This window comes from Acanthaster planci, linkage group LG02, assembly GCF_054643075.1.
Source record: "Acanthaster planci isolate LZ-2023a linkage group LG02, COTS_SCS, whole genome shotgun sequence".
Classification (NCBI taxonomy): domain Eukaryota; kingdom Metazoa; phylum Echinodermata; class Asteroidea; order Valvatida; family Acanthasteridae; genus Acanthaster; species Acanthaster planci.
The window spans coordinates 29,517,927-29,538,432 of record NC_141778.1 but is presented as its reverse complement, the minus strand read 5'-3'; the positions used below and the strand labels follow the sequence as shown (position 1 = coordinate 29,538,432).

Here is a 20,506-nt window from a genome sequence, read left to right as displayed (position 1 = left end):
AGGGTGAGAACCACATACGCGTACTCAATTATTATGCATACCAAAGATGCGCTATGCGTCTATCGCCGGAAGTTGGAACACTTTAACTTCAAATTAAATATGTGTGTTTGCGTGGTCGGCTGGAAAAGACATCATCATAACAGGTACTTTTATAGGAGCCCATTCCCCTGACAAAATATGGGATATACCCCTCCCACAGCACGTGGCTTTACGCCCCTGGGGAGTTCAAATTGCTACGACGCACTGGTTAGTGAAGTGGATATTTATTTAGTGATTTAACTCCAGTTATGGATGACTTTTACCAGTGATAGCAATTAAAAACTTAAGCCATCTATCTCTACCATCTGTAGCATTCATTGTCATCGTGGCAGGCTTCTGTAAATCCAAGACATAAATCCAAATTGTTTTTAAGAAGTGAAAAAACCTCCATGTTCTGCAAAACAGGTATTTCCTCTTTCTCGGCACATTTTTGACAACAGTTTGTTGCTTTGCGTTTACTTTTTTGGCAGTGTCATGAAATGTAAGCCTTGTTCATTTGCAAGTCTTACTAAGTTGTAGTAATATTGCCTTGGTTAAACAATAATTCATCAGTAAAAAAAAATCGACTTTGCGAATAAAGCAAGCCATGGAGGCCTTTATTTTGACCTATTACAATGGAAAGGTTTTTTCGTCATGTCATGAAAACAAACACCTAGGAAAATTGTTATGCTGAATATGTAAAACTGTTTAACTTTAAGAGGTGCGCAAGTTTTTTTTTCAACGTCGATTGCGAGTGCGTGCATGCATACACTGGAATCCTGACTTGCGCAGACCACGTTGTGGTTCTTTGAATCCAAACTAATAAAATGGTTGGAAAAAAATCCACACCAATACTACTGGACCGCGCAAGTTTTTTCTTTTTTTATTTTATCGAAACACCGACAAAACGTGGAAATCGATTGCGGTAACCATCAATTTAAAGCATAATCTGAACCTGGCCTTTTCTTGATTAACACTCATTTTGCCACTAGCGCTTGATTATCTGCGCCCAGGCCTTTCAGTGCACACATGCTTGGTCAAAAGAAAAATGTTGCCAAATCTCTAATGGATACGACAACCGTTGGATAGGACAAGGACGAACCAATAGGCATTTATTTCAGTCGCGTGGTTATACCTCACGCCGCACCATAACCGGGAGCGGGTAATTAAAAACACATCACTGTATGGCTGACACGCTTTTCGGATATACCGGTAGGATTTGTTTTAAGTGAGATATCACCAAACACGCATACTGGTACTCGATTAATTTAAATGTTGACCGACCGTCCAGACAGGAGTGCAGGGGTTTTCCTCGAGTCGTTTCGCTTTGATGTTTTTTTCTGCTAGCCTTGACCAACACTCTTGATAGCTTTTCGCTTTCGCTCGAGTGCGTAGCAAACTAATGCGTGTCTGCTCCATTTATATCCTTGTCTATCCAGCATTCACGGGGGAATATTCGGCGTTCATAAATGACTATAGACTAATAGCTTGAGAGGCACTTTGCTTACCGCTGCCTCACCGGAACGACCGGCTCCCAGTTTGCCATTCGGACAAGGTAGGGTCGCAGCTTGGATTCTTTCCTTAAACACTCGCATCAAGCTTGAGTCAGTCTTGAAATAAAATTTCACTGGCTTCCATTTTAGTTTTGCTGGAAGCAGCGAATCAGAGTCAACCTGATCACCCCTGGGCCTAGACCTTTTTAATTTCCCATTCTGGTGAATAAGAGGGTGGTACTTGAATCAGGTATCTAGTAGCCGTATTGAGGTCTTACTATTTAGGTCGTATTGGCGTTTGTCTGTCACTCACTATCTCACACAATAAATCTCCGAAACCCTTTTTCAACAAGGTGATGTGCATGAAATTGAAATTCGACATGAACACGTACCTTGATATCAATTTTGACGGTGCTGGGCGAATTGATTTTTTCTTTGAAACTGCCGGTGGCATATATAACGATAAAAAAGAACGAGGAACGTTTACAGTCTTCACGTTGCAATTGCCTCATTATTGTGCATAAGGCTAATTGGAACTGGAGTTAAATCGAAAAAATTGGGAGAGTGTCAGTTTTGTCGTATGTAATCGGCTGAATTCCATGCCTGAAGTCAAAGGCAACCGAGTACCCCATATTCCAAAACAAACTTCTGAGTATCGCCATGCCGCGGTGGTGATTTTCGCCTACCAACAGCCTCAAAACATGTCGACGGCGACGGCGAGATGTTTTCAATTGGATTGCCCATTGCTCCCGCAGCGCCAGACTGGCGATCGACCATATTCAAAAACAGTTCAGCACTACGTACCTGCATCTTGGCAAATGCGAACTAATGCTTTTAATTTTAATTTCAATTCGCGTGCGTGCTCGCAGTTATGAGGTCTCTCCAACTAGCTACACGCTGGCGGTTGTACCAGCAGATGTATGAACTAACTTTTACAAGTTTATAGCATTGTGGCGTTTAATAATGCTTGGGATATCGAATAAACACCGTCAATTTTTTTAGTAAGTCAAGGCTGGGAAAAAGCTCTACGTAAAGCCAAATGGTTATTGCAGTATAAAAGCAGCCACAATAATATCGATTCATTTTTGTTCAGAAGCTTGGATGTTCTACTGTGGTGAGTCTAGTTGCCTGTTTTCGTTTCTCAAATAAGGATCATAATTGTAATTGTAATTGGGAGATATTCCCACAGGAACGTACACAAAATTTTTCAAACTTTACCGTCCCATAATTCAATATTCCCTAACCTCATCGTAACCAAACTTTGCATGTTTTCCTTTCAGACCCTAATCTATCATCTCTCAAAATGTGGACTTAAACATTCTCCTCCTTTTGGTAGTTGAAGCATTAGGGAGACATAAATGACCGATGTCTCCCTAATGATGAAAAATGTACCACAAAATGTCTCCCAAGTGACCTATTTGGAAATATTAGGCTACAGATTATACACCCACTTAAAATATAAATATATTTCGTCCCAAACTTCTGACGCATCCATGACATTATAACATGTGGATAATCACAGTTCCCACGTGCAAACTTAGTTTGGAAAAAGGCCACTGCACATATTTTCAAAGTCCTTTTGCAGGAAAAATTCCCGCGGCAGTAGTCTCGTGACGATTAACTTGTAATTGCCACAGCAATGGTATCAATGCTTGGAAGAATTCCAAAAATAACATTAACTGCACCATGGAGCTGTCAAACGCAATAGCTCTTTTGCACTTTTCTGTAACAGGAGTAGTCTGCTTAAATTAGAAGCAGAATATAATCCGAACAAGTAAAAACATGTCCAGTTAAAAAACAGATGCGTGATCTTGTTAACTTCACACTTACTGCTTGCTAGGATCTTACATAAACGTTTTTTCCCACTCGGGGCCTTTTATTCAAGCTTCTCTTGTGTATCACATAGGATTGAAAAGGAAAGAAATCAATACACGATCAGTTCATATTAGACATTAATCCATTACACTTCAAAGAAAGCATGAATACATAAAATACGTAAATTAAAAACTCTCAGCAAAATACTGACAATGAATTCTAGTACTTCCTGACGGTTTTAACATTACTGTCATTATTGGACAGTAATTAATTGTAAAAGTGACGGTCAGTGGCTAATGTAACTTCATGCATATTACAGAGTCACAGCATACAACCTTTTCCATGTATTACGGACTACATTTTTAGGGCTCCCTAAGTGCAAAATAATTAGTCAATCAGTATGATTACTTCTACATGTGTTATTGTATAAGAATGATTGTTACTACAAGATAACAGAGAGCGATTTTAATTGGTCAGGAATCCTGATAATATGATGAGTGATGTTCGACATGGTGTGTGCGTGGTGTACCCTCCACAGCGTTGTGTTGGCATACAAAACCTTGGGTACGAGGTTGAACATCTGTTCTGCTTATAATGATGAATGAGACCAATCATTTCATGTGTACGAAATGTGCTGTAAGGTCACCATTTCTGCTACTACCACCGTTCTTGTTAACATATCGTTCGTTCGTGTTTGAGTTGGGTCAATTTCGCCATAATCTACTCGTAATGAGATTGCAATAAAAAGACAACTTGTTGTATTTCAGAACAGCTAGGTTTCTTCTTGTTTCCCAACGAGATCAGATATGTCATTATATTGCAGGGCAGCAGTATTATTTTCTCGTGTGAATTCCGCATCGCCGTAGGCGGGGGAGACCGCATAAATTTCACATATTACCCACGACAGAATTGTAACAGGCCTGCTGTCAGCGTTCCGTTGGGGACACGGTGTTCCTGCGTCAGGCAGACCCAGAGCATGAAGGAATACTGCGTTCGCAATGGAACACAGCACGTTCCAATGGACAGCCGAGGTTTCGAACGGGACCGTCACTGAGGACCGCGAACGTTGCCCAAGTCTTTCCGTAGATCTTTTTAGGGTATAGAGCAGTTTGTGATCGCAGAAATCACCGTATTGTTGTTGAGGAGAGTTGGGGGAAAAATGGTGAGAGAGGACGCAGATCAATCTCCCCGGCCCAGCCTGGAGCGAGAGTTTGCCGAGTCCACCAGCCTCCACGGCATCGCCAAGGTTTTCCACGCCAGTAGGCTCCTTGTCCGGGTCTTCTGGGTGATCATCATGCTGACGTGCCTGTGCGTCTGCGTCTGGCAGATCTCGGACCGGTTCCACCGGTTCCTGCAGTACAAGGCCAACACCGAGATCTCCGTGGAATACGTCGGGCACCTCCCGTTCCCCGCGGTCACCATCTGCAACTTCAACAGGTGGGTTACAAACTACTCGTGATTCCTTACGTACACTTTCTATAGTTCCAATCTCGCCCAAGGTCGGGTAGAAGTCCTTCTGAATACATGTTGTAGGCAAAATGTACAGGGGCATAGCGACGCTTTGCTGACTGCAATATCCATTCTGCAGGGGATTCAGATTCAATTTTTAATTGATAGGATGAGGATTCCAGATTCGTTCCAAGTCTTTTTTACCACGTTTGTTTATTTGTTTGTTTTTGTTCTGTTTTGGGGTTTTTTGGTCCATGCCGCCAACCTAGTGTAATTTCTTTTGCCAGTGTCACTTTGATTATTTGCAGTAAGTATCATTTTATAGGCAACAAGATGAAATCTAGGGAGTCACGCTTTGAGGGTTCCTGGTTATCTCGAAATGAGGGATAAGGAGACCGCGGAATTAGGTATGACCAGGTGATTAGTTTTGAGTGGATCCCCCAAATTTCTCTTGCAGATACCGCTCGGGAGCCTTGGCCCCGGGTGACGAAGACGCACTAGCCTACATTTGGGAACTAAGCAACTACCAGAACGACTATGATTACGAAGGAGAGAGCAACAGTACAGACAGCTCTTACTTGGACAGCCTGGTAGACTTCAACTACACTGAGTTCACGCTGAGGGCGGGCTTCCGCATGGACAACGTGACTTTGCTCGCCTGCTCGTGGCGAGGAAAGAGAAACAGCTGCTCTGCAGAGGTAACAGCTTCATTGCAGTTGGATGACGTTAACCCTAACCCCCTTGGTGGTATATAAAATAATATTGAAATCGGAGGATTTGGGACTTTTAACAAGTTTAACAGGTGTTGCGTAAATAGGTGAAGTCCATGAGTGCGTGTTAAATACTAAGCCTTCATCTGGTCTGATGTGCTGCAGGATTTTTCGCACGTGTTTACTTCCTACGGGAATTGCTGGACCTTCAACTCCGGTAAAACGGGCCCTGTTCTGACCGAAAGCTATTCTGGCAGCGGGAACGGTGTCTCGCTTCTGGTCGACATACAACAGGTATAATTTTACTTTAGTCAAGATAAAATGCCCGACACAAGGACTCGTAAGGCCACTCAAGGTCGAGAGATACAAGAACACAAATGACTTGGAAAATACAGAGCGAAGAGATAGCTGATAGCAATTAAAGAAAGTAACGAAAGATGCTTTGGAGGAATCTTGAAAACAGGATGACGATCTGGAGAATTCCAGGGTAGAGCAGCATGTAGACAGAAGCCTTTAAAATAACGTCTTGAAAGCGGCCTTGATACGCTCCACCGTACTGGGTTTATACATTCACAGGTTGGCCTATACAATCTGCCTTGATACGAATCACTAGTGCTTATACTCATTGGACGAGTTCATCCTAGCTCTGTTCTTCAAGTCAATGAAAAAAATCAACTCACAAGTCAATCCCAGGTAACAGGGAATGAAGATTGAAGAGTCTATGAATAGCGTGTGACTTGACTTGTAGCCTATTTCAACTGGCTGGCGCATGCACTGGTATAGAAAGATCCATTGTTTGTTTACCCCTCCCCCAGAGCGAGTACACCGAAACAGAGACTATTGAGGCCGGTTTGAAGATCCAAGTGCACGATCAAGTAACCCCACCTACGGTCGAGTCATCGGGGCTTGCCTTATCGCCAGGCGTACACGCGTTCATGGCTGTTCGGAGACAACAGGTAATCCCTGAACTACAAGTTCTTTTGTAGGACTTTACTAAGAGCGTCTCAAATTTTTAAGGGGTTGTATTTGAGGGTCTCAATTTCGCGGCGGAACCCATTTAGTTAGGACAGCATTAAGTACAAAGCTCTTTGTACATCTTTGTGGAAGTTCTGAGGGAAGGATAAGGAGGAGACCATAAGTAGGAGGGGAACTCCCGGCGATGCCACTAGCGAGCTACGGCAAACAGAATCTGTAACTTTGCCCCTCTCGTCGAGGGATTGCCCAATCTGACGTCAAGGGGGAACAGACTTTATAGAGACTCCTGGCTAATCAATTTAGGTCGGAGGAATGGATATGGCAATGTACACACCGTATGCCAGGTGTTTATAAAATCTTTTTCCGGGTAGCATGACGATGACAAAGAGGCACCATAAGCGACTCCTGTTCAGCATGGGCGTGTTACATCGTCAGCACGGCGCGATATTAAGTAAAAAAGTTCATTCCCGGTATTTCGAGGCCAGTCCAGTAAATTGACAGGAAATGCGTCACCGTCCTTTCTTTCAGTATTTAAATCTTGAGCACCCATACGGAAAATGCGACGCCTCCCGGACGCTGAAAAGATATGACAACTACACCTTGGAAGGATGCAACATTGAGTGCAGAGCAAACGCAGTTTGGGAAAAGTGCCGCTGTAGGCTTATACAGTAAGATCTATTCTCTTCTCCCGATGGAACCAAACCCTTAGTTTCACAATCCTTATAGATGCTAAATAAAAGAATATTTTGCAGCATTGATACCAACTGTTACCAGTATTCACGAGACACTCAGCATTCTACAATCAAGATTATATTGGGTAACAGCACCAAACAAATCCTGATATCTTTCATCTTCACAGACATCCAGGAAATGAAGTTGAATGTACGCCTGAAGAAGTCCGGTTCTGCGCAAGAGAAGCTATTGGTAAGGAAGTGTCGACATCGGTCGGAAAGCATCGCGAATTTTTGGACCATCTTACCGTAGGGGTGGGGATTTGCCTCCTTCCTAAGACATCGTCTTAATTCGACTGCTGATCTTTTGAAAAAATGTATATTTAAAGATGACCGTACATTATATATCTCTGAGAAGTTTCAGTTTACCCTAACATCCGGTTTGTGGCAGTGTTATGGTCATTTGTAGTTCACGAACCTCGCGGGTGTCAGCTTGCGGGCATCGAGCACGTCAGTGGAGAAAAACAATTTTAGGTGACCTGTCGGGGGAAAGTAGTGTCAAAATGATAGTTAGACATTACTAGGTAGAAATCCTCCCAAAGGAGTGGCGCACCCCCCCCACACACACACATTATATGGGCTTCTTTTGTGCAGAGGCCCACACTATGTACACAAAAAGAGAGAGAACGTCGGGTCTCTGTTCAGTTAAATTGAGTAGATAAAAAGAGTAATTTACAATACATATCGGATTAATACGAGAACCCCACTGCGTCGACAGGGGCGGAGACGCAAGAGTGCCCGACCGCCTTGGAGAGATACAAAACATAATGCTGGCGGAGTCCACAATAACATTCTTCATTAATTAGTCGTTGGAGCTCTGACATTTGCAAGGCAATTTCGCCCCTCTGGGGCACCCAATGCATGATACTGCATCGCTGGCGGTGGGTGGCCGCACCGTCCACTTTCGGCAGTCAGTGCTGATTTGCCCGGCTAAATTATCAACGCTCACGTGTAAAAATTGATTGTATGAAAGGGAGAAATCGACAGCGCTGGAGAACACTCGGTAAACCACAGTGTAAAATCCCGCTTAGAGATTTGGTGTTCGAAAAAGAAGGACAACGCACTGTGCACACCGCGAGTGTGCTGGCAAGTGCTTCTTGTTCACTGATACATACGTCTCATGTTTCACGTCTGTAATATTAATTTACATATCCTTCCGTTCCAGATGGACTCATAGGCGGAGACACCGAATCGTGTGATTGCCCTGTTCCATGCAACTTCACCGCCTTCACGACGTCGCTCTCGACTGCATTCCTACCAAACGAGAAGATACTCCCGATATTGTTGCTGCTACTCAACAACATATCCACCAGTGACGAACGCAACGTGTCACGGTCCATCTCCGAACAGCAAGAGTACATACGGTATAGCTAGACAGCTTGGGCGGTGTTGGTTCCAGTGACAACTTATCGAACTAGCGCACAAGAATCCAAAGCATCTTTAGACTACTCCGATTAGACGCCATAACTGCGGTGGCACCGCACTCACACGCACATTCTTTAGCTTAACACGCGCGTACATATGGCAAATCACGACACCCTATTGGTCCAAGAGGCATGTAACGCGCGCGTACCACCTGTCCACGAGCGTTGTGCCATCGCAGTAATGGCTTCTAATTCAGGTGGTCGAATTACACAACAGAGGGCTACATGGCTGGCATCTTGCAGGTTTCACGAAGGACGTTTCCTTATGGAAAAAAAAGAATTGCCCCTGCAAGATGACTCTTCGCGTATAACTGCACGTTTGGGCAGACGCTATGGTTCACAAAGATTTGTTTGGATGTGAGGATACTTCATGTATACTCTTTTAAATAACACTCGACCAGATGATCCCAGGAGTATTTCGATGTAAAATTAGGTCACATGATTAATCTTGGGGCATTTTTACGCTTCATAACTTGTGGTTACTCTTTCACATGCAGGAAGAACTGGGTTGCGATAGATATATTTTACGAGGACATCAACTACCAGAAGTTTGAACAGACAGAAGCTATAACCCCGTCAGCTTTGATCAGTAAGACTCGAATTTATCAACACATGCAAGAGAAAAAAATTTCATTTATAAGCACCAGACTGGGCAGGGACAGTCCCACAGGCTGCACGCAAGACTCATTACCAGCACACTGTCGTAGAAGGTACCTTCATACTTCCGCACAAACACCCCTTGCACAAGGGGTTTGTGCAGAAACCCTGTCAGACCGCAAGTATCTACTCCTAACCACGTTCAATTAACTCGGCAGCACAGGGGAGTTCAGACTCAGCGACTGCTGAAACCGCAGGGTATGCTGAACACACTATACAGTACATGTGTTTATGCATGCTCACAGTGCACATTGATTATGTCGGTGACCAGGATGGTATCAGAAGGCCGTTTCAACCTCTTCTCGTTTTAACCCGTTTCAAATGCATGATGTTTCGTCATGGGTGTGGACAGTTACTGTTAAATAAACTTCATGCAGCGGGGATTTTTTGCCAACATTTTCACCAGCTTGATTGCCCCAACCTTGTTTGTCACAACTCATCCTGTTTGTTTTCGTTTAGTAGTATTTATAAATTTACAAACCGTGATCACAGAAATGTATGTGCATTATAACGCCAACTTTATTAGTTCCTTATCTCATAGTGTTGTATACTTTATGCTTCAACAAAAGCTGTTTCCTTTGTGGAATTCGCTCACTTTGGAAAGGGTTACAGTTTGCGAGAATGATCTAAGCTTCATGACTGTCTTTCGTGTTATTGAGTTCAGCTGGGAAAGCCTATAGCGGATCAATGGGCATAATAATTGTTTGAAAACGTCATTACTTTTCCATGGACGACTAGAATTACTGGTGTAATAATTTCGATGCGGAGCCCATAAATGGATCAACACTCACATTCCTTGATCAAGATCGAAGACAACGCAAAAAAAAAAAGGTTGGAACCATTTGACACTTTGAGAATCAAGGACTTGTTGCAAGGGAAAATTTTTTATTTAGGCAAGGAGAACGCCAAAGACGAGCAATATCGCTGACAGCCTTTCTAAGTTTATTGTTTGGAGGTAATTCCCACCGGAACAATAGCAGCGTTGCAGGGTCAGAAGACGTTAAACAACGAAGAAATGCTGTAAAATCAAGATGTATACGTCTTCTTTCATTTTCAAATGGGCCAGCAGGTAGAGACTTTTATAGCGACCACGAGACAGGCCTATAAATGATAAACCAGCAGAAAATTACACTACGCCTAACATACAAAACGAGCAAGAACAACAAGGTAGAAATGAGACTGATCAGCTGGTCTCCTCCGGACAGGAGAAGCACGTGATGTTAAGCAGCCCGCAAGAGAATTCCCCGACAACAGTCCCCTGCTTGCAGAAATAGAACATAATCCAGCCATTCTTGACAGCTACAGAGTTCCAAGTTGGAAATGGTGCACTTCCACATCACATCAGAAAGCGAGGCGCAGAGAGGAAAAGCAACAAGTCATTGCATAAGACAGTTACCGGTATTGAAAAAAGGATGTAACAACCCAGGTCCCCGAAACTGTGACTGCCGATCCAGAGAAATTGCCAAAAGATTACGGCAACAGAGGGAGAGTGTCATGGGCATTGCATGCGACATTAATTACGGTGAGAAAGAATATTTTTTACTACGTATGGCTTTGACTGTAGCCTGCAGAAAGGGGAAACAAATGAAAACGTGGCTGCTTGGAATGGCCTTCACGAAAGGCGACATAATTTCTATCTTGAAGATGATAGAATCGAGAGATGGATTTTCTCTGTATGATGACATTGTCCAGGTTAACGCTGCACGGCATTTCCATGTTTCCATGGAAATAATCGAGCATCTCCGACAACTATTGCCTGGTTTCTTTGCTCCTAGAAGACAAACTGCCACTGTGAAAGTTGAGGTGAATGCAGAGTTAGCTATTCTTCATCCTAAGCACAGAGGTAGTGTTGCATCTTGTTTCAAACTCATGTACTGATTGGAGGGTTGAGTATTGAGAGGACACGCTAGAACAATTTCGTGTCGCAAATAAAAATACGCTAAGCCTGTAAAACAACGCAGGATAATAAAAGCATGCGTATAAATGGAAAAATATGCCAAAGGATACCACCCGACATGCATCGGTGAATTCAAACAATACTACTTATTTATCCAGACTTGACTGATCGTGTTTATGCACGGTGGTATTGTTTGATAATAAATAATAAATTTATAAATAGGAGTGGGTTCCGGTTCGGTAATTTAAAACCCACGCTTTCTTTAATAGAAACCCTTAGGCCTATTTCGTGGGATGGACTGTGTACAAACATATGGATAACAAAAGAAAAATGCTGAAATTAAAATTTCATTAAATACATTTCGATGGAACGTTGAATATCAGTACGCCTGCAACAATTGAATTACAAGCTAAGATGTAAGAGACGTTCGCATCCCTTTCTCAGCCTACTTGCATCCACTCGCATCCCCTTTTTTCACCTGCAACCAGCCCCGTCTGACACGGTCAATCCGGCGAGGCAATTCTCATCCCTTTCTAAGCCCACGCACATCCCCTTTTTTCACCAGCAACCATGCTTCAACACAAACGGAAAATGTGACTTTAAAACTGTCCACAATTAAAGGAAGCCTTAATTTCTTGAAATTGGGGACTCGGTCAACTGAGTCCTATTTCAAATATATAATTCGGAACATTGATTTGCAAGAAAAATCCCATATAGATTCCATAAATAAGGTCTTTGGAATGAATGGAAACCGAATATCAGGAGTTGTACAATAGGGAAGCTCTCATACATGTGATGAATGAGAGCTTGAGATGTCAAAATGTAACAAATTTGACTGCCAGTTTTTGTCCTAGTCCTTTGTAATTACAGTCTTCAATCGTCATTGTAAGATCCTAATGGAGTGATTTTCTTGTAGCGTTGTGAATAAAATAAGTCCCTTTTAAGTTAAAGCTTATTTGATAAAATTTTGGACCCTTCATTAATACCTTTGACTATACAAATTGGGTATGGCAGAAACTGACCCTTTAGACGGCCCTTTGCGGCTTTTAGATAATTGATACAAGAAAAAATTCACTTATATTCCAATCCACGAGACATGTGAGTTTGATTCTCTTTTTCCATGCAATGTACCGGTAGATAGACGGTTATTTAAAAAGTCTGTTTCCTGGCGAATTTTTCTTTCTTTCTTACTTTAAATTAATTTCTCTTTGCGTAGTAATTTTTTGATAATAATCTATCACATGTACAACCCACCAACACAAGAAACGTGTTTTGCAATTAATGAACAAAATTAATGCCAGGCACGATTGTATCATCGACCATTCATCCAATGCTAATTAGTGAATCCGTTCTTGTATCAGTATGATTGTTGATGTGTGCTATGAAACGGCTGCAAAAGAGAACAGGGAAAGAAGTTTAACAGGAAAAAGACCATGTCTTGAAAAGAGTATATTTTATAAATCAATGCCACACCATGTACTATGGGGCAATGTTCATGATAAACATTGTACATACAATCGTCAAACTCAGAATAGCACATTAAAATCATTTTACAAATCGACTTTTTTGCTTATCACAAAAAGGGTGTGGGATGATTCCACGGCCCATCATCCCACCACCAAAGGTGGGGAGATACATACCCTACCCCCTCAGGGTTTGTGTAAATGAGAAAAATAAATTATTGGCAACAGTACTTTCCAACATATTCTAAGGCCCGCCCCCAGGAAATGCTGTGTCAATACTATGGAGGTGACTTTACAACATTCTGTGTTGACCGGTCACTGTTGCTACACCCATTTCACTTTGTTAACCAATCAACTATGGCGATTACCTGACCGCAAATAACGTGGGCTACTGCCCGTGGAAGCCTGCAACCCCCCCCCCAGCTCTCTTTTTGACAAAAACCGCAAAACCCATTATTAAGAGTAAGTTAGGGCAGGATTAAGGTACCAAATTTTACGACAGTGTGCTGGTAATGTGTGCGGCAGTGCTGTGGATGAGTCAATCAAATGTCCCTTCACATGTCAAGTCCCAAGTCCTGTCATAAAACAAGTCATGAATAACAGATTGGGCAATGACAAATGAATGCTTTTCTCAGAATTTGAATCGCTTTTGACTTGGCCTAAGACTGGATGACCTGTGAGGGACTTGTGATGGACTTTTCTGATGGACTTATAATCGACTCGATTACAACACTGCGCTACCACACGACTGCTAATGAGATCGTAAGCTTTGGGTTAGAAGCTTTGTCTGAAACCTCGGTTTTGTCTTCAGACGAACGTTTATAGGCATCTACACCTTTCATTTATAATCACCCTAATCTTATATGGTGAAGTCCTCACGCTTTATGTGTGTTATGTGTGAGATCACAAGGGAGTAGCTGGTAACTATTCAATAAAAACGTGACAGAAAGATTCTTGAGGGCAATCTGACCCAAAGCTTTTAATTCAAAGGAAGCTGCAGTTTGGTAAACGGCAAGGAATGTATAACAGTCTTGCGTTGAATAGTGAATACATTTCTGTACGTACTGTGGTCATGTAACAAGGTACCAGTTACGTCCATATGGAATGAGCTAGCTCTTTCTTTGAAACGGCAAAGTCAGTTGAGAAGCTTGTGTGCGAGCCGTTTAATTTGACCGGGAGCAGACCTAGTGCACGGCTACTGTTCCCCCGGAATGACCACAGACGCGCATCATATTGGCCACGGAATGTTCCAATACCACTGTACCTTATAAAGAATTTTGGGTTTCCCTTTCAGGTGACATTGGCGGCCAACTGGGACTTTTCCTTGGAGCGAGTTTCATCACTTTGGCGGAGATTTTCTCGTACCTCAGCAGGAAGATACAGCGTTTGATTCACGGACCTACCAGACGGCCTGAGAAACAACGTCAAATGAGCCATAGTGTAGAAACCCTGGCGTAAATGCTGCACACGAATCAGTGGCATTCCGCATGGGAAACTGGTGGTCTTCCCTGACGAGTGACGATATCGCTGTTTATGCCATCACAGACAAACAAACTCTCACGCTGTTACGGTATTGTATCTTTCGTACTCCGCAGTACTTCAAGTTGATCGGACCTGGGGCATATGCGTGTAAAAGAGATCTGGGGGATTGTATATACATGCACCCCACTGCTGGAAAATAACAACTTGTTTCACTACCGCACCAGGATAACCAGTAAAACTATACTTCGGAGGTCGGCACTGGCAGTTCTTATACTTATAGACGAGGCTCGACATTCTTCGATATATCCATGAAAGAAGTGCTCTTTGTTGCTTGCTAACATCTTGGACGAGTTACATTCACCACACGGCGGCTCCAGGTTCATTAACTATCCCACAATCGTGTGTTTACAAGCTCGTGAAAATGCAGGGGAACCTTTCAGTTGATAACAGAAGAACACGACACGATGAACGTAGATATTTTTTCATTCACGCGAAATAATACATCCATGTCGCTCCTTGTTTTTCAAGGAAACAATACTCCTTTAACCACTGTCTGAATTACTAAAAAGTACTGCGATAATTCGAAATTAAAAAAATCACTAGGAAGTCTCTCTATTTGTTAAACAGTTGGCATATATGTACGGTTTATACATGTAGAGACAACCAGCTGTCGACTTTGTCGATGCTAATTTCCCCGTAATTGATACATCTGGTTTATTTGGGAATACTAGATAAAGCAAAAAAATTCACCTGCGAATCGACAAGCAGGATGGAGCAAAATGAATATTACAAGATGCATTCATGCAACTAGTCATTGGGGATTCTGACATGCACCGTTTCCATCTCCAATTAATCTATCTTCTATTTTTAGAAGAAGTGTGGAGCCGGTGGAAACAGTGACAAAGGGGTTGAAATGAGACGACGGCTCATCAACAGGTTTCTTACTCATAACCCTGATTTTTTGCAAGTTCAAGTCAGGTCAGAAATTAAGAACTAAGTCACGGGTAACAAAAATAGCGACAAGAGTCCAAGTGAATTGATTGGAGTCTAGAACTCTGTTTTTTATACGCATTATTGTGATAGTTATGCATTCATTTCTTAGCCTGGAGCACATCGGATAGCATGGTGGATAGTGATCAATTAAAGTATGGTTGATATAACCATGATGTAACCTACAGCTCTGGGTGACTTTTTTAAATGTTTCTTTTACATCTCAGCTAAAATAAGAGCAATCTGTCATTACCATCCGCAGCATTCGCCGGTATCGTGGCTTCTCTAACTCCATGACGTAAAATATGGAAGCGAAAGTGGTGACCCATCATTTTAATGTATTACTCTGCACCTTGCCCAGACCGATTTCATACTCACTATATTACCAGTCCACAATTACTAGCACCCAAGCCCCAATCGATGCACTGCTAATAAGCGACAAGAAAAATCGTTCGACAAGGCAAGGACGTAGATATGCAATGTATCATTCGAGCACTACACGGCACCCGTGCACCACCAAAATAAATGGCACGTGCGGGTTATTGGCTTGATTACACACCGCTGTATTGCTTACTAGCTTTTTTGTGTACGGAATTCATTCCAAGTGAGGTGTGATCTTGACATACAGTTATAGTCAGCAACTTGTGTGCCATATGTCTCGGAAGAGGAACGCTGCGGGTTCGTTTCCAGTCTTCATTTATAGCGTTGCTAATCCTTCTTGCCACTGGGAAAATCCGGATTTCCTAAACGGCCAGGCATTATGTTAGCTTGACAAGCACTTTGACCACCGACGCTACACCGGTCTAAGCTCGCTGTTCGTTATTTGGACAAGGTAGGCTCGCTGCTCAAAACACATTAGGCCTACCCTTTCCGTATGTACTCGAAGGAACCCGTGCTTGAATCAATCTTGAAGTAAAACTCCTTGTGCCGACTATGTTCGTTTTATGAGAAGTGGTCAATTAGAATAATCCTGATCACCCCCTGGACCCAGACCTCTTCTTTGTTGCCAACCATTTGGGGCGGCTAAAGACTGCAGGAAGTTAACTAAGCCCATTTCCCCCATATGGCGTTAAAAGGAGAGTATAATTTGGTATATAATAGCAGTACATGTATTTATATCTGTTGCTTCAGTCTGGCACCCACGTACTGTTGGACACAATAATTCTCCATTGCTTTTCTTCAATAAGCGTAATGTGCGAGAACTTAAATTTGGCATCAATATAAACCTTGATATCATAATGACATCATTGGCAGTGCAAGGCAAGTAAAAAGCTTTTGAATATTCTGTGTGTTTCACAATGACGTGGGCTTATTCAGATTGGAACTAAAAAGTTTAAATATCGTGCTGCCAAGGTGATTTTATTTTGCCAAGTACACCTTCAACACACCTCCACATGTGCAGCGAATGGAGATACAATGTTCCTACAAACTGTTCTCCTATATGCCTGTAGATGACGGTGTACACGCTATGTCTATTACACACACCACGCACTCATCAGCAAGCGCGCAATGACCCTACACAGCGCACTGCATTCCACGCGCGACCCAGATGCATTAATTGATTTGGAATCCTTACCATAAGTGAACATGACACATGATGACAGGCATAATGCATGTATAAAATCAACACACATAGTTTTACATTGACGTTTACTCTATGTTAGCAAAAATTAAACCAAGTACACGTACACAATTCAGTACATGTACTAATTCTATCTGATCTCAAATGTTCTACAAGCACAAAATGTCTGCACCCAGAGTGACGTTAAATTTTCTTCCCGCGGAGGAGGAGAAGCTAGGGCTGTAGTGTTTATGTTTAACTCTGTGGTCCCAGTCAATTCCTGCCACACGCGCAACGCGCGCCCCACGGGGACAACAGAAAGTGCACTCCCCTCAAGCTCGCCAAGCTGTATACTGTGACGTGACAGAGGGCGCTAGTCACTAGGCACGGTGCGAAGATATAGATGGCGCTCTGTAACAGAGGCAGATGTTAGGCGCGCATAGCTGTGTGTTAAGCAAGCGCGGCGCATAGGCTCCGCCTTGTGCGTTGTGCGATAGGGCAGCGGAAGTCACTGCTTAGTCACGTGAGCACGTGCGTGGGCGTGGTCAGAGCAGCGCGAAAGCTATAAAAGGCGCGCGTAGGCTACGCTTAGTGGTCCTGATAAAGGGCTGATCCTGAGGTAAGGGTCGAGAATCCTGTGCAAGGGTTAAAGTCACCTAGCCTAGTGTGACTGTGCCTAAGTCCGAGTGGTGCGTGTGCTGTTGAGGGGCTCGGTAGGTTGAGGGGCTGATTGGTGGTGCGGTATAGTTCCTGATAGGAGCTTGCGGTCGATGCAAGGGCGGATTGCTATCTCGTGACGTGAGTTGCGTGTAGCGCAGCCCTGACAATAAGCCCCGTAGACTTGCTAAAGTCCCTGATTCGGCACTGGATGCCCGCAATTAATTGTGGTGTTCACTGCTCTGGGTGAAGTCCGGTCACGTATAATCACGCAGTTTCCCCGTCAATAGCGCCCTCTACTGGTGTATTGGTTGAGTGTGTTGATGAATAAACTAGCCGCTTGTGAATTGTTGTATATAAGTCAGGAGTCCAGGCGAAGTTCATTTCAAGTCAGGTCTGTCCGGGTTACGTCATTAAGTTTCGACCAATCAGATTAGCCATCATCTCGACGAAGACCAACTTTCTTGGGGGACGGTATACTTCGGTCCCAACGGACTCGTCCCTAGCCGCTCAGGGACTCTCCGGCGTGCCGTCCGACGCACCGCGCCTCGAGGAGGAGGGCGCCCTCGCCTTCGTCGGAGGGGCGCGGCGCCACAATACTATCCGATTCGTGACATCCTTATCACGCTGACGCGCCACGCGAATTGCAGGCTCTCACTGGACGGACCATACATTTGCCCACTTCCGTTTCTCTGGTTCCGTGTAAACGGAGATCAACGCATGAAACGTTATGTGCAGTGCATGTGCAGTGGGCATGGTGTAAACTGAAGTGACGTCACACTTGTGAACCATAAAGAGCAAGCACAGACACGCATCATAACAGAACATTAAAGATTTGCGTCAAGTTTGGATTGTTTGATTACTTCAAAGAATCCGGCTCCGATGCCTTGAAACTCGAGAGGAAAACCTTCAAGCACCTAGGCTACAGAAGTGCAGATAATTCGATTATAAATGAATGTGCATGAAAGGGGGGGGTGTTCCGGGAGCCTTCAATAAACATAGGAAACCTTTCGCAATATGACATTAAATCGATACCGAGCAGGGCCGTGACCTTTTATGTTTCACATCTGAAGCGACAGTACTACTTAACCGACCAACCATTTCTTGACACGTTCCTTACTGCACCTTTCGCAGTGCAAACACAAACAGCCACCCGTGCCGCCAATGATTAACTTGTTGAAAGGTTATACCGATATTTTTTTATAGTTTGTTGGGATGCTTGTGGGATCCATGCAACTTAATGGAATAAGAGAATGGCCCTGATTTATCATCAGTGGAATTGCCATAGTTTCCTCTTCGTGTGTAAACCAAACAGTACAGTCTCTGGATGGAATAGTTATGAGAATTTTTATATTTTGAAGAATTAAACCAGTATCAATCAATCAATTGATGATTCACGAAGAGTTACGATTGGATCCAAACATCGGAAATCGCAACAAACCTGCTGATCCCAAAGTCTGCAACATGCCCCAGGCGCGACGACATGCAAAGAGCGACTTCACTTTGGCCATGACATCCAGGTGGGATGCTTGATCGATATGGAACAATGCTTGCAAGGTCAGCAACCACCATCTGTGGTTGAATAGCTTAAGATATCCCAATTTCATCAAAGAATCTGTCGTAAGATCCAGCTTGGTATTTGTTGTAAATCAAGCTCAGGTTAAATCAACAAAAGGCGTTTGCTAAATCCATTTTATTATTAATATATTATATTATTATCCAGCCCACCTTGAGTTATGTGATAATAACGTACGGGGGTCAAATCATTCGCACATTGTCTTGCTCACCTATCACCAAGCTAACTATGCGGAGCAGATTTTCAGTCATCAGCGCCACCTAAATAATGGGGCCCAGAGATATAGAGAATACAACTGCTGCAAGACTTTTGTGACTTTGTTCACCGAACCAGTAAAGGGGTCTATTTATGAGAAATATTTGACAGAAGCGAAAACACCCAGCTCGGTACTTAGAAACAAGCCTGTTTGGATAGACCTACAGAATTGGAGTTGGCGGATAAATAACTGTAAATCCCTGCACTAATTCAAATCTAGTTTGCAACTTCAGGAGAATATACGTCACTAACGAAAGAAAGAAAATCTCATACCTCTATAACATACCTCTACTAAGAGAGAAAATCTTCATGAAAAACGTTAAATCAGCTGTCAGCTGATCATGATAATGTGTTAAGCATTGCTTGAATACAGCTAAATTAATGGATGTCAGAACCAGAACAAGCCGGTGTACTTTTAACGATTTATTGGGACACAATAGTCCTCTTAAGGGTGCATGCAGTCCACTAATTCAGGTGAGAATTTCTGGCCAGCTCATCAGCATTCATTTGAAGTGTCCCCAGAGTATCTTTCGAAAAAGAAGATTGTATGCTCCCCCCCCCCATGGTTAGATTGAGTAATTCATTGCCAGGATCAACTCCCTGGGTCTTTGAGCTTTCACAATGAGAAATGGTCCCAATTGCCCGAGAAAGTTGAGGGTTGCCACTTGTAAAATGGCTGCAATCAGACTTAAAGAATCACTTTTCGGGGGGGGGGTTGTTTTGTGGGAATAATTAAACATGTAATTGGTTAACCCACAAAAAATTGAAAAGAAATTGAAAGATTAGGGATTGGACAATAATTTAATTTGTGTTTCAGAAATCTCAGGGATGTTGGTTGTGGCCTTTACGCGCCGGCAATAACCTCTTTCTTGCGTGTTTGTTGTAAATAGTAACGCTATAGTTCAACTTTCTTTTGCCTTCTGCCAGCCAGCAGAGACTCAGGCGGTCTTGTGCCTGCACTTCAAGCTACATGTTTACAACACCATGGCAATAAACATCGGATTATTACATTGAGGAAATGTCAACAAACAATGCGTCTGCAGAGAATAATGCATTTTTATCTTCGAGTGATAAAATAGATTAACAGAGTGCTTAGAATGCAGCATAATTTTGATAGGTTAATTTCGTGTACTTGACTTCTTGTACGTTCATGCATTTTTATCTTCGAGTGATAAAATAGATTAACAGAGTGCTTAGAATGCAGCATAATTTTGATACGTTAATTTCGTGTACTTCACTTCTTGTACGTTCATGCATTTTTATCTTCGAGTGATGAAATAGATTAACAGAGTGCTTAGAATGCAGCATAATTTTGATACGTTAATTTCGTGTACTTGACTTCTTGTACGTTCA

At 42.9% G+C, this 20,506-nt stretch overlaps 1 protein-coding gene and 1 long non-coding RNA gene across 4 annotated transcripts in view; one reads left to right on the top strand and one right to left on the bottom strand.

Moving 5' to 3' along the window:
- The window catches only part of LOC147800121 (uncharacterized), a 54,984-nt gene that overhangs the window by 8,676 nt on the left and 25,802 nt on the right, over window positions 1-20,506 (bottom strand). The window lies entirely within an intron of this gene.
- On the top strand, window positions 1,316-17,897 carry LOC110977201 (acid-sensing ion channel 1-like). 2 transcript variants are annotated; one of them, XM_022231113.2, is made up of 10 exons: window positions 1,316-1,573; window positions 4,150-4,763; window positions 5,233-5,473; window positions 5,651-5,779; window positions 6,301-6,441; window positions 6,989-7,128; window positions 7,320-7,384; window positions 8,357-8,555; window positions 9,113-9,204; window positions 13,927-17,897. In XM_022231113.2, the coding sequence occupies exons 2-10, from the start codon at window positions 4,486-4,488 to the stop codon at window positions 14,088-14,090; spliced, it is 1,449 nt and encodes a 482-aa protein (XP_022086805.2). In that variant the 5' UTR covers window positions 1,316-1,573; window positions 4,150-4,485; the 3' UTR covers window positions 14,091-17,897. The 2 variants fall into 2 exon arrangements, with proteins under 2 accessions (XP_022086805.2, XP_022086806.2); XM_022231114.2 differs by lacking the exon at window positions 1,316-1,573 and adding an exon at window positions 2,148-2,625.

What these genes read in the sequence shown, in the direction of transcription:
- LOC110977201 (XM_022231113.2), top strand. Translation starts at nt 4,486, where the DNA reads ATGGTGAGAGAGGACGCAGATCAATCTCCCCGGCCCAGCCTGGAGCGA. An exon ending in TGCCGCTGTAGGCTTATACA is followed by an intron (nt 7,129 to 7,319) that starts GTAAGATCTATT and finishes TCATCTTCACAG; the next exon opens with ACATCCAGGAAATGAAGTTG. An exon ending in CTGCGCAAGAGAAGCTATTG is followed by an intron (nt 7,385 to 8,356) that starts GTAAGGAAGTGT and finishes CTTCCGTTCCAG; the next exon opens with ATGGACTCATAGGCGGAGAC.